The following is a 13,660-nucleotide window of genomic DNA, read 5'->3' on the forward strand; positions in this document are numbered from 1 at the left end:
CCGGGCCATCTTTGCTCCAATGGAGCCTCGGCTGCGGGAGGGGAAGAGAGAGACAGAGAGGAAGGAGAGGGGGAGGGGTGGAGAAGCAGATAGGCGCTTCTCCTGTGTGTCCTGGCCGGGAATCGAACCCAGGACTCCTGCACGCCAGGCCGACACTCTATTGCTGAGCCAACCAGCCAGGGCCAAAAAAATTTTTTTAAACAATGAACATGTATTATATATATACCCTGAGGGGAATAATAATTAATTTAAGTAAAACCCATTTATTGCAGACAACGTAAAAATACAAATATTTCCACGGAAGAAACTGGTAATCACCAATCATCTCAGCACCTACAGCAGCTCTGATGAACATTCTGGTTGCCAAGGGGAGGCGGCAGGGATGGGGTACGTGCTGGTAACCACATTAAAAATCAGCCTGGGCCCCACCTCCTAATGGGCCTTGTGGATGGACCCCTCACTTGGTATCCAGGGATGGGGGGCCTCCCAGCCCCTGCGTACAGAGGCAGGCGTGTAGGGGTCGCATGCGCGTAGGGGACGCACGCGTGTAGGGGTCGCACGCACATAGGGGTCGCGCGCGCTTAGGGGTCGCACGCACGTAGGGGTCGCGTGCCCTGGCCACACACCTTGTCCTCCAGCTCCTCCCACTCGAGGAGTTCAGGCCCAGCCCCCAGCGCCGCAGGAGGGGCCCCTGCAGCAACGGCGAGGACAGGGAGTGGCTCTATTTATCAGCTTTGCACACTGAGGTACCGCTTCACATTTCTCTCAATGGAGTGGGTCTACTGCTAAACACATCCGAGAGGCACCACTTTACATTCCACCTCCGGATCAGGCTGGCCCCTGGAAACCGACATGTTTGATTTGTAGGCTTTAAAAGCATGTTTTTGGCTAAAGACATGAAATAAATGGCAAGATATGCACCCTCTGAAATGGCTAGAAAAATGTATCTGAGGACTCTGTCTGACACATCACTCATCTTCCACTGTATAAAACCCCATCTGATATATCCTTTCTGCTTTTGTTTTCCTTATTTTAAAATAACTCAGTGCCGGGAAGGACAGCACCTGAGGAACTAACTAATCCTAATCTGTTTTGCTCTGGCTGCCAAGGGAGACTCAAAAGCATTTTAAATGAAAATCTTTCATTATAAAAAGAATGTCCCCCACTGATAGCTCTAAAATAAAGATAAACAAACAGAAGAAAATCTCAAATGAGTGCACTTCCACTAGCCAGGGATACCCAGTTGACAGTTCAATATATTTTGCCCCACGTTTTTGATTTTTTTTTATATTCTTCTGTACACTGGCAGTACCAATTGTTTTATAACTTGACAATACATTGTGTCTCCTGGGTCATCCACTTACTAGCTGACTAGCTACGAAGCCAGGGACTACCGCAAGGAGGCGGGGGAGGCTCGAGTAGAAAGAGCAATAAAGCCCTGGCCGGTTGGCTCAGCGGTAGAGCGTCGGCCTAGCGTGCGGAGGACCCGGGTTCGATTCCCGGCCAGGGCACACAGGAGAAGCGCCCATTTGCTTCTCCACCCCTCCGCCGTGCTTTCCTCTCTGTCTCTCTCTTCCCCTCCCGCAGCCAAGGCTCCATTGGAGCAAAGATGGCCCGGGCGCTGGGGATGGCTCTGTGGCCTCTGCCTCAGGTGCTAGAGTGGCTCTGGTCGCAACATGGCGACGCCCAGGATGGGCAGAGCATCGCCCCCTGGTGGGCAGAGCGTCGCCCCTGGTGGGCGTGCCGGGTGGATCCCGGTCAGGCGCATGCGGGAGTCTGTCTGACTGTCTCTCCCTGTTTCCAGCTTCAGAAAAATGAAAAAAAAAAAAAAAAAAAGAGCAATAAAGCACTGAGTACAGTGGAGCTCATGCGTCCTACGTTTGGGTCATTCAACAGGCCTTCCTCACGGCATCTGGAATAACCACAGGACTGACCGACATTAAGTTCAATGGAAGTCCCGCAAGTTCTTGAACATGTCACCAACACCCGCCTTCCTCCCCGCCTGCCCACGGAGCCACCTTACAGCTGCCCATGCACCGTCTGTGGGTCTGCATTCTCCCCCTTCCCTAGTCCAGGTTTTCTCAGTCTCCCTTAGTTTACCTTTTAATTTATGATTACTTGTTATTGTTCTTTTTATCTGTTACTTGTCATTTGTTAAGATAGTTATATTAATGTGAATGTCCTTGGTTGCCTCTGGAAAGAGTCAGGTTGGAAACTGTGTGACTTTGCAGAGTGGTGCCTAGAGGTTTACATGAATCTGAACTCCAATAAGAGAAAAAAGGAGGCCCTGGCTGGCTAACTCAGTAGTACAGCGTTGGCCGGCATGCGGAGGTCCCGGGATCGATTCCCAGCCAGGGCACACAGGAGAAGTGCCCATCTGCTTCTCCACCCTTCCCCTTCTCCTTCCTCTCTGTCTCTCTCTTCCCCTCCCGCAGCCAAGGCTCCATTGGAGCAAAGTTGGCCCGTGCACTGAGGATGGCTCCATGGCCTCTGCCTCAGGCACTAGAATGGCTCTGGTTGCAACAGAGCAATGCCCCAGATGGACGGAGCATTGCCCCCTGGTGGGCATGCTGGGTGGATCCAGGATTCTGTCTCTCTGCCTCCCCGCTTCTGACTTCAGAAAAATAGAATAATTAAAAAAATAAAAAAGAGAGAGGAGGGGAGGGGAGTGCAGGAACAACCTTCTCACCCTGTATCGGGTCTCTGGCCAGATCATCATGGACATCCTTGCATGTTGGGTCAGTGGTCTCTTATAGCCCACAGCTGAGACAGGCCGCTTCATCATCTGCTGGTTCCTGGAAAGGGACTGCAGTGGTTAAAGCCCTGGCTGGCGTGTGCTCCACAGTGCCCGGGGCCACCCTGTGGAACCGGCACTCAGAAGACTCCCCGCCTGCTTAGACAGAGCCCGAAGCAGGTGACTCCCAGGACTGAGGGCCGGCGTGGAAATGATGCAGGGCTGCTTACACTTTTTCCTTGAGCTGCTCTCGGATTCAGACGCGAGCGGCATGCGTCTTTTCAGCTGGACGAGATCTGAGTCATCACCCAGTTCTCAGGTGGCGGGCATGCGGCATGGCTGCCAACACCCCCCACCCCTGCGTCCTCGGCAGAGAGCTCCCAGTGTTCCAGAGGGACCCAGACTTGCACTGAGAGTCATTCCCCACACTGTGTCAGACTGACACACAGATTTCTCCTGTGTACCGCCCCTTACTTGGCCCAGCAGGCTTCACTGGGCAGCGGGGGACGCTGAAACGCAGGCCCCGGGGAAAGGTCCTTAGTTCCCTGGGACAAAGCCTCCCAGTTCCTGATACCACACTCTTCATCAAACTTGGAGCTCATGAAACTATGGCCACCACAAAATCAAAGCTGCAACTGATTCCAACTTTAAATGACTCACACTGCATGCTCACTGTACCCCCAGGCCCGGGACAAGCCCAGCCTATTGGCAGTCTCCTGCCCCCCACCTTCCAGTCAACAGTGACTTACTCCAGTCTGGTTATGGGATGTAATTTCCAGTGATCTTCCTCTTCATCAAAGAAGGATCTACTCATAATTTTACTTTTTTCTTCCAGAGGGATGAAGTTTTCTATAATCAGATGCCTGCGGGAGCACACAGACGGGGTGAATGCAGACAGAGCAAGAACACAGGTGACGGCGGGCCGTCTGGCCCCACGTGTGGAGGATCATTGGGAAAGTCAAGTCACTCAGCCAGCATTTACTAAGCAGGTACACTGGGCCTTGCATCATAGCAAGAACCGGGACCCAGACGTAAGCGACACTCGGTCCCTGCCCGAGAGGGACAGGTAACAGTGCAGCGCTCCTAGGGATGACAGGAGCTGACAGCAGTCTGCCCCAGGAATAGAGAGGTCCCTGCTGCCCAGGGAGGAGCGCCCTGAGGTTAAATCCCCAAAGACAGAGCTGAGGCCTGGGCCCGGGCGAGCCTGTGCTAGCTGAAGGGACTTTCGGAGGGCCTCGGACCCTGCTCAACCAGCTCATTAATTTCTGGCATGCCCCAGACAGATTAGAAATTAAACTGCCTTCCTTCAATCCCCTGGATTGTTGCTGGAGATGGAAATTCACACACTAATCCTCAGGGCAAAGCGCAGGCCGAAGGGACTTCAGTCCCTCAGCCCTCAGAGAAGAAGGCCGTCCCGAGAGCGCCGGGAACACGGCAGACAATGGGGCTGGAGCCCGCTGGTGGTGTCTCGCCACAGGGACCGCTGTCTGGTGGTGTCTCGCCACGGGGACGGCTGTCTGGTGGTGTCTCGCCACGGGGACGGCTGTCTGGTGGTGTCTCGCCACAGGGACCGCTGTCTCCGGCCACACTTCTGCACTCACTCTTTCAAAACCACAGCACAGAACAATGCCAAAGGGGTGCTGCCAAGAGAGGGACGCACAACAAACACCAGGGGTGAAGGGTGCTGACTGTGAGAAGCAAGATGACTCACTATTTATTCAAAAGATATCCGAGCTATAACAAATGTTCACAGCAGCATTATTCACAATAGCTAAAAAGTAAAAACAATCCAAATGTCAGCTAAAGAATGGGTATAAAATATGGTGTACCCGTAGAGTACAGTATTATTCAACAACAGAGATGAAGCAATGAAATGCTACAACACGGTGACCCCTGAAAACACTGCACTGAGAGAATCTGGTCACAAAAGGTCATATTATTTCCTTGATGAGTTTATTATATACAATGTCCAGAATAGGCAAATCTGGATACCACACCAAAAATTCAAGCAACACATGAAAATATAAATTGAACTACATCAAAATTAAAATCTTTTGTGCTACACACAAAATATCATCAAGAAAGTGAAAAAAAAAGGTTGACAAGGCGGTGGTACAGTGGCTAGAGCATCAACCTGGGACACTAACATCCCACGTTCAAAACCCTGAGGTCCATAGCTTGAACGCAGGCTCATCCGGGTTGAGCGTGGGCTTACCAGCTTGAGTACACAGTCACCGGCTTGAGCATGGGATCATAAGACATGACCCCATGGTCACTGGCTTGAGCCCAAAGGTCGCTGGCTTGAAGCCCAAGGTCGCTGGCTTGAGCAAGGGGTCACCCGCTCTGCTGGAGCCCCCCAGTCAAGGCACATACGAGAAGCAATCAATGAACAACTAAAGTGCTGCAACTACAAGTTGATGCTTCCCGTCTCTCTCACTTCCTATCTCTCTCTCTCCTTTGCTAAAAAAAATAAGAAAAAAGCATCGTGGTCAGGTACGTAAGCATGCAGGAGTGAGATAAATGAGGTAACATTTGCTTTAAAATATTTCTATGAAAGACTTGACAAAAGATGGTCTATCACTGAATCTGGGTGACGGGTAGTTAGGTGTTCACTCAGAAAATTCTAGTTAATAAAAGATTTCTTCTTATCAACACATAAAGGTGAAGCCAGAATCTCCAAATGCTTCAGGAAGACAGAGAGGCAGGAAGTTTGGGGATCACCCGGTAAAATCATCCCGTTAGCAGATGAAGCTCAGACAGAAAGTGGCTTTGTCAACCACAAGGAGAAGACAGACAACTCGAGGCCATGAGCTGGGGGACGGGCCCTGTCCTCAGGGAAGAAGCGGTTTTCCGGAACTACCCCAGCACGCGGCTGGGCACCGGGGCAGGCCCGGGACTTACTTGAGCTTCAGCTCCCGGGTGAGCTCGTTCTGCGTCTGCTCCAGCTCCTGCCGCTCCTTGATGTGCTCTTCCTGGAGGTCGTGGATCTCTGCCTTCACTGCCTGAAGCTTGGAGAAGAGCTGGAACCCGGGGCGGGGGGGGGGGGGCACATGAGGGGGGCGACCCTCCGGACACGAGCTCTCCCCCTCCCCCAAGTCTCCGGGCACCTCTGCCTGGCCTCGCTCCTTTCCTACCTTTTTGAGCTTTTTGGTCTTGATGTCCACCTCTTGCTGCAATGAGCTGTACGTCTCTTTAAGTTCCAAGGTCTCTTCGTCTCGACTTTCCATCTGCTGCTGGATTTCTCTCTCCCGACGTTTCTGGGCGACATTAGAGACCGTGTCTAGACAAGATTAGGGGGCAGGGCTGCTCCCGGTCAGGTCTCCCACGAGGAAGGGGCCACCACAGCTCATTTCCGTTCCCTCTGAAGGGCCTAAGACGGGACACTTGCTTGGTAGCATTAACCCACCTGACCCCGCCACGTTCTCCCCAGAAAAGGAACGAGAAGTTACCTGCTCTGCAATTTCCTGCCGTTTTTGCTCCAGGATTTTCTGCTGTTCGTTTGTATGATCTACTATATTTTTTCCTCCAACAAGCAGCTTACTCTCCATGGCCTGAGTGAGAAAAATGGAGAACCCATTTGTGAATGGTCTCCCTCGGAATCTCTCCTCACAGGGAGCTCAGGACTGCGCCAAAGGGCGTGAACCCTGGGGAAGGAATCTCTGTTCAGCTGTGTCCTGTCTGTCTCGGATGGGCTGCGGCGGCTCCTCTGGGGGCTGTGCTTGGAAACAGCGAAGGTGCAGCTTTTCCAGACATACATGAACTTCAGCTTTCTTTAAAAAAAAAGTATGTTTTTGTTCCTCTGTACAAAGTATTGACCCTACTTAGAACACACAAAAAACCTCCTATTTGCTAAGTAGTGGGTTGCCACTGTGACGATGAATCACAAAGCTGAGAGGCCTCCGAGGGCCACAGACCAGTAAGCACACTCTTACCAGATAGGGCGGAACCATCGTGAGGGAGAGAGCGGGGAGTGGGGGCACAGGCACAGTGGGGGGAGTCGGGGAAAGCTTCCTGTCTCTGGGGACATCGACCCCGAGTGCTGGAGCAAACACAGGAAGCAGCGCCCTGGCCAGATGGCTCCATTGGTTGGGGCATCGTCCAAAAGCGCAGAGGTGGCCGGTTCGATCCAGTCAGGACACATACAGGAACAGATCGATGGTCCTGTCCCTCTCCCTTCCTCTCTCACTAAAATCAATAAATAAAAATTAAAAAAGGAAAAAAAAGGAATCAGTTAAGAAACTGTGTGAGAGGACAGGGTAGGGAGTAGTGACACAGAGTTGCAAAGCAGTCAGGGGTCAGTCAGGGCAACACCCCAAAGCTCTGTTCTGGGACCAACTTGACCCTGAGAAGCAGAGCAAGCACTGATGCATCCTGTGAGCATGACGGGCACAATCAGACTTGTGAGTTAGAAACATTGCCCGCCACAAGGAAGAGGGCTGGGAAGGGCAGGCTGGGTGCAGGGAGACCGGACAGGCGGCTGTTTGGAGGGCCCAGGCCTGGGCGAGGGGGGCAGGAGTGGGGAGAGAGAGGGGATGAGTCCCAGAGGTCCTGAGGAGACCGGAGTCCGAGGCTGTGGCTGACGGGGCCCCGGGGGGGGGGGGGCGGCTCCTGGGAGTCTGACCTGACTGAGGAAAGGGGGCAGGCTCTGGGCGGCTGGGGCGTCTCCGTGGAGACGTCCAGTGGGCAGAGGCTACCGGCTGGGGTGTCAGGAGACAGCTCTGGGCTGGTTATACAGATTGGGAACCTTCAGCATTTAGCTCACAGTTGAAACCACTGGATGGATTTGTACCTGAAAAGTGAAAGCTCCAAAAGCTCCAGCTTCTAAGAAACTTACTAACTGTAACCCTGCTGCCGTCTTTCAGTGAGCCCGAGGCCGCTTCTTCTCCTCTTAAACAAAGGCGTTGGATGATTGATTGCGACCCCCCAACTCAGACCCCTCTCCCCCACACACATTCCGGCTCTAAACTCTCTTGTCCTCTGACTTCCCAGCAGTCGGGGGTGGGAAAGATGGAAGCAGTGTCATTCCCCCACAAACGAAGCGTGTTAGAGACCCAGTGACCCTGAGGTGATGCCCACTCTTGCCGCGCTTGGCTTCTGAGCGCTGCCTAAATACTCCAGGTTGTTAGAGTCTAGGCGTTGCTGGGCATGAGTGACAGATGTGACCCTTCAAAACAGCATCAACCGCGCCTGACCAGATGGTGGCGCAGTGGATAGAGCGTCGGACTGGGATGCGGAAGGACCCAGGTTCGAGACCCCGAGGTCGCCAGCTTGAGCGCGGGCTCATCTGGCTTGAGCAAAGAGCTCACCAGCTTGGACCCAAGGTCGCTGGCTCCAGCAGGGGGTTACTCGGTCTGCTGAAGGCCCATGGTCAAGGCACATATGAGAAAACAATCAATGAACAACTAAGAAGTCGCAACGCGCAACGAGAAACTAATGATTGATGCTTCTCATCTCTCTCCGTTCCTGTCTGTCTGTCCCTATCTCTGCCTCTGTTAAAAAAAAAAAAAAAAAAATCTGCATAAATTCAATCAGCTAGAACCCGACACATCACAGGAACTCTGGCTTGTGGCTACCAGGCAGTGGTCAGCCCAGAACCCAGGGCTAGTTTTGCACTCTCCTCCGCCAGGAAAGGCCCGGGCCCAGGCATCTGATAGAGCTGTAAATGCCCCCAGAGAGAAGACCACACAGGGCGACCTCCTGCTCCGGAAAACGGAATAGGACTCAGCACCTGGGACACAAGGGCCAGGGGCTGGAGGAAGGGGTCGGCTACAGGGAGCCTCTGGGGGGGTGATGAAAGTGCTCTATAGCTGTGTGATCCCTGCCCTGCGTGTTAGGACCACAGCGAGTTACCACTGAACAGCCACCAGATACACGAACAATTAAAGTCTGATCATTACAAGCAGCGGTCAGGATGAGGAGCAGCCTGAGCTCATACGCTCCTGGCGGAAGCTCCCACTCACAGGGTCCCCTGTAGGACACCTGCTGCCAGCGTCCAGTCACTCCCCTGTAGGACACCTGCTGCCAGCGTCCAGTCACTCCCCTGTAGGACACCTGCTGCCAGCGTCCAGTCACTCCCCTGTAGGACACCTGCTGCCAGCGTCCAGTCACTCCCCTGTAGGACACAGGCTGCCAGCGTCCAGTCACTCCCCTGTAGGACACAGGCTGCCAGCGTCCAGTCACTCCCCTGTAGGACACAGGCTGCCAGCGTCCAGTCACTCCCCTGTAGGACACAGGCTGCCAGCGTCCAGTCACTCCCCTGTAGGACACAGGCTGCCAGCGTCCAGTCACTCCCCTGTAGGACACCTGCTGCCAGCGTCCAGTCACTCCCCTGTAGGACACAGGCTGCCAGCGTCCAGTCACTCCCCTGTAGGACACAGGCTGCCAGCGTCCAGTCACTGCCCTGTAGGACACAGGCTGCCAGCGTCCAGTCACTGCCCTGTAGGACACAGGCTGCCAGCGTCCAGTCACTCCCCTGTAGGACACCTGCTGCCAGCGTCCAGTCACTCCCCTGTAGGACACAGGCTGCCAGCGTCCAGTCACTCCCCTGTAGGACACCTGCTGCCAGCGTCCAGTCACTCCCCTGTAGGACACAGGCTGCCAGCGTCCAGTCACTCCCCTGTAGGACACCTGCTGCCAGCGTCCAGTCACTCCCCTGTAGGACACAGGCTGCCAGCGTCCAGTCACTCCCCTGTAGGACACAGGCTGCCAGCGTCCAGTCACTCCCCTGTAGGACACAGGCTGCCAGCGTCCAGTCACTCCCCTGTAGGACACAGGCTGCCAGCGTCCAGTCACTCCCCTGTAGGACACCTGCTGCCAGCGTCCAGTCACTCCCCTGTAGGACACAGGCTGCCAGCGTCCAGTCACTCCCCTGTAGGACACAGGCTGCCAGCGTCCAGTCACTCCCCTGTAGGACACCTGCTGCCAGCGTCCAGTCACTCCCCTGTAGGACACAGGCTGCCAGCGTCCAGTCACTCCCCTGTAGGACACAGGCTGCCAGCGTCCAGTCACTCCCCTGTAGGACACAGGCTGCCAGCGTCCAGTCACTCCCCTGTAGGACACAGGCTGCCAGCGTCCAGTCACTCCCCTGTAGGACACCTGCTGCCAGCGTCCAGTCACTCCCCTGTAGGACACCTGCTGCCAGCGTCCAGTCACTCCCCTGTAGGACACCTGCTGCCAGCGTCCAGTCACTCCCCTGTAGGACACCTGCTGCCAGCGTCCAGTCACTCCCCTGTAGGACACCTGCTGCCAGCGTCCAGTCACTCCCCTGTAGGACACAGGCTGCCAGCGTCCAGGGAGGCTGAGGCTGCACACACTCCAGAACCAAGAGCGGCGCCAGACAAGAGGCTCCCCCCGCACACTCCCCTGGAGTCCAGTCCAAGCACGTCCGCAGCAGAAGATGGGAAGAGTCCCACCCTCGGGAGGCTGGCACACCACGGAATTCTCAGGACAGGAATAACGGATGAGTCACGGCCACGGGCGTCAATAAGGCTAAAGCTCGTTAACATAATGTGGCCTGAATGTGAGCAAGTTGCGGCAGTGGGATTGTTTATGCAAAAGCAAAAAAATAACTTGAAACTAAAACTACCTTTTACTTAGGGATATAGACACATATGGGCAACTAAAAAGAAAAACAAGGAGCTGGTTGGCTCAGTGGTAGAGTGTCGGCCCGGTGTGTGGAAGTCCTGGGTTCGATTCTGGGTAGAGCACACAGAAGTGGCCATCTACTTCTCCACCCTTCCCCTTCTCTCTCTCTCTCTGTTTCTTCCCTTCCTGCAGCCATAGCTCAATTGCCTCAAGTGAGTTGGCCCCGGGCGCTGAGGATGGCTCCATGGTCTCTGTCTCAGGCGCTAAAAAATAGCTTCACTTGCAAAGGACCTCCGGCCCCCAAATGGGCAGAGCATCGCCCCCTAGTGGGCTTGCCAGGGTGGAACCGGGTTAGGGCACATGTGGGAGTCTATCTCTCTGCCTCCACTCCTCTCACTGAAAAATAAATGAATAAATGAATAAATAAATAAAAAGAAAGAAAGAAAAGCAAGGAAACAATGAACCACTCAATCCAAGATAATGGTTACCTGGGGCGGGGGGACCACAAAGAGCTTGTAAAGAGATGGCCGTTGTTTTATTTCTCACATTGGGTGTGTGTGTGTGGGGGTAATATGGGTGTTAGCTTTATCACTGCTTTTCATACCTTGCACATATGCAATCGTTATTCTTACTACGAATTCAATATTTAATAATTCTTCTCATTTGAAAATCGTTCTTCTGCACTCAGTACAATTTTACAAATGGTTACGGGGCCCTGGGTGTCATGGAGTGACTGGGAATGCCAAACCGCAAGAGACCTCGGCCCTCGTGTAGCTGTCATTACTGTTATTTTTGATGAGGCCCCGAAGGCTGCCGTACCTTGATTTTGGCGCCCAGCATCTCTGTGGCGTCCTTCTCCCGCCGCAGGTCCTCCATCTTCTTCTCCTTCTCTCTCAGCAGCTTCATCTTCTCCTCCGCCACCAAGCTGTGGTCCTCCACAATGGCGCGCTTCTCCGTCTCCAGCTTCTCTTGCTGCTCCCGCCAGTAGTCGTCCTTGTCCTCCGCGTCCTCCTCGCCCTCCTCCCCGTCCTCCTCCTCCTCTTCCCTGCTGCCGCCGCCCCCTTCCCTCCGCTTCTCTCGCCTCTTCCTCCTGCCCACGGACCGTCTCTCCAGCTGGGCTTTGAGCCGAGCAATCTCCTCCTGGAACTCCCGCAGGAGGGCATCCTTGGGGTCCTCGTTGACCCTGGGCTTGTTCTTAATGTTTTTGGCACGGTTGGCATACCTCAGCGTGGTCAGGGTCTCCTCCACGTTGTAGGAGGCAGGCCCCACGTTGGCCACCATCACAGTTTTCGCGTTGCCACCGAGGGAGTCCTGGAGGAGCCTGGTCAGCTTGGAGTCCCGGTACGGAATGTGGGTGCTTTTGCCGTCCACCAGGGCGGAGATGACGTTCCCCAAGGCCGACAGCGACAGGTTGATCTTGGTGGCCTCCTTCAGCCTTTCCCCCTGCGCTCCGGTCTTGGCTTGCCGCTCGCTGCCCGCCAGGTCTACGAGGTTCAGCTTCCCGACGCGGATGTGGTTTTCCCCGTCCAGGCCCAGCTCGCTGCACTCGACCGTGATGACGAAGATCGCGTGAGAACGCGAACTGTGCTCGTTCATGTTGGTGGCGCCGACGGACCGGTTCTGGTTCCCCACGTTCATCACGTGCTCTATCTCCTTCACGCTCTTGGTGACAAAGGAAGACAGGTCCTTCACGTACACGCCCGTGTCAGACCGCTCCCTGAGCTCAAGCCTCTTGGTCTGATCCTTGGAGAGCAGATCTCGGATCTCCTCCTGGTAGATCTCTAAGTAGGAAGCCCTGACCAGGTACTGCTGGTTCTGGGACCGAGAGATATGGGTGAAGATGTGATCAAATGAGTTAGGGATGACCCCTCTTTTTTCAGGGTCGCCCCGGATGCCTTCCATGGTGTAGGTTTTCCCAGTCCCCGTCTGTCCATAGGCAAAAATGGTCCCGTTGAAACCCTGCAGGACGGAGTCCACCAGCGGCCGGAAGGTCTCGTCGTAGAGCTCGAACTGCTTGGCGTTCCAGTCGTAGACGGCGTCGAAGGTGAAGGTCTTGGGCATCTCGTGGGCCCCGCCCCTGGGGTTCTTCACAGACACCTGCCCCAGCTTCACGTCCACGTCCACCACTTTGTCGTACGCAGCGGCCTTCTCCTTGTCATTCATGGGCCGACAGCGAACCACCACCCGGACGGACTCTGAGCTTTTCAGCTTGGACATGGTGACCTCTGACCCGGTCAGCCTCAAAGGCTCCGAATCCAAAATGACTCAGGAAACTAGGGGCCTAAAAAAATAAAGAGAAGCAAGTAAGAACAGCAGAGTTGCCACTGGGGGCTGCTCGTAGCAGCGAACACACCCAAGACCCTCCATCTTGCTCCCCTTCTGACAGCTACATTTGTTAGATGTTTATTGATTTTACTTTATTTATTTATTTTTTTACAGAGAGAGTCAGAGAGAGGGATAGACAGGGACAGACAGACAGGAACGGAGAGAGATGAGAAGCATCAATCATTAGTTTTTCGTTGCGCGTTGCGACACCTTAGTTGTTCATTGATTGCTTTCTCGTATGTGCCTTGACCGCGGGCCTTCAGCAGACCGAGTGACCCCTTGCTGGAGCCAGCGACCTGGGGTTCAAGCTGGTGAGCTTTTGCTCAAACCAGATGAGCCCGTGCTCAAGCTGGCAACCTTGGGGTCTCGAACCTGGGTCCTCTGCATCCCAGTCCAATGCTCTATCCACTGCGCCACCGCCTAGTCAGGCTATTCATTTATTTTAAATTTTATTTAGACAATTTTAACAGGGTGACACTGATCAATTAGAGCACATAGATTCAGAGAAAACATCTCCAGGTTATTTTGACGTTTGATTATGTTGTATACCCATCACCCAAAGTCAAATTGCCCTCCGTCACCTTTTATTTGGTTTTCTTTATGCCCCTCCCCTCCTCTACCCCCTCCCTCTCCTCCCTCCCCTCCCCCTGGTAACCACTGCACTCTTATCTGTGTCCATGAGTCTCAATTTTGTGTCCCACCTATGTATGGAATCATACAGTTCTTACTTTTTTCTGATTTACTTATTTCATTCAGTATAATGTTTTCAAGGTCCATCCATGTTGTCATAAATGATCCTATGCCATCATTTCTTATGGCTGAATAGGATTCTATAGTATACATGTACCACATCTTCTTTATCCAATCATCTGTTTATTCATTTTTTAATTTGTCAACTATAGTTTACCTTCAGTGTTATTTCGTACTGGTTACAGGTATGATCAGTTAGATAATCATATGGTTTACCAAGTGTTGCCCTGATATTTCTAGCACCCGCCTAGGACCACAGTGATTATA

General features: G+C 53.7%; 1 protein-coding gene across 2 annotated transcripts in view; it reads right to left on the reverse strand.

Moving 5' to 3' along the window:
* The window catches only part of KIF3B (kinesin family member 3B), a 46,436-nt gene that overhangs the window by 5,173 nt on the left and 27,603 nt on the right, over positions 1–13,660 (reverse strand). For both annotated transcript variants that reach the window (XM_066384088.1, XM_066384089.1), the window contains exons 3-8: positions 11,138–12,599; positions 6,184–6,285; positions 5,869–5,991; positions 5,636–5,754; positions 3,484–3,597; positions 2,690–2,795 (exon numbers count right to left, since the gene is read on the reverse strand). In XM_066384088.1, coding sequence (XP_066240185.1) covers positions 2,690–2,795; positions 3,484–3,597; positions 5,636–5,754; positions 5,869–5,991; positions 6,184–6,285; positions 11,138–12,535 — 1,962 coding nt within the window. In that variant the 5' untranslated portion in view covers positions 12,536–12,599. The remainder of the gene's footprint in view (positions 1–2,689; positions 2,796–3,483; positions 3,598–5,635; positions 5,755–5,868; positions 5,992–6,183; positions 6,286–11,137; positions 12,600–13,660) is intronic.

Source organism: Saccopteryx leptura, chromosome 5 (genome assembly GCF_036850995.1).
Source record: "Saccopteryx leptura isolate mSacLep1 chromosome 5, mSacLep1_pri_phased_curated, whole genome shotgun sequence".
In the NCBI taxonomy this organism is placed as follows: Eukaryota; Metazoa; Chordata; class Mammalia; order Chiroptera; family Emballonuridae; genus Saccopteryx; species Saccopteryx leptura.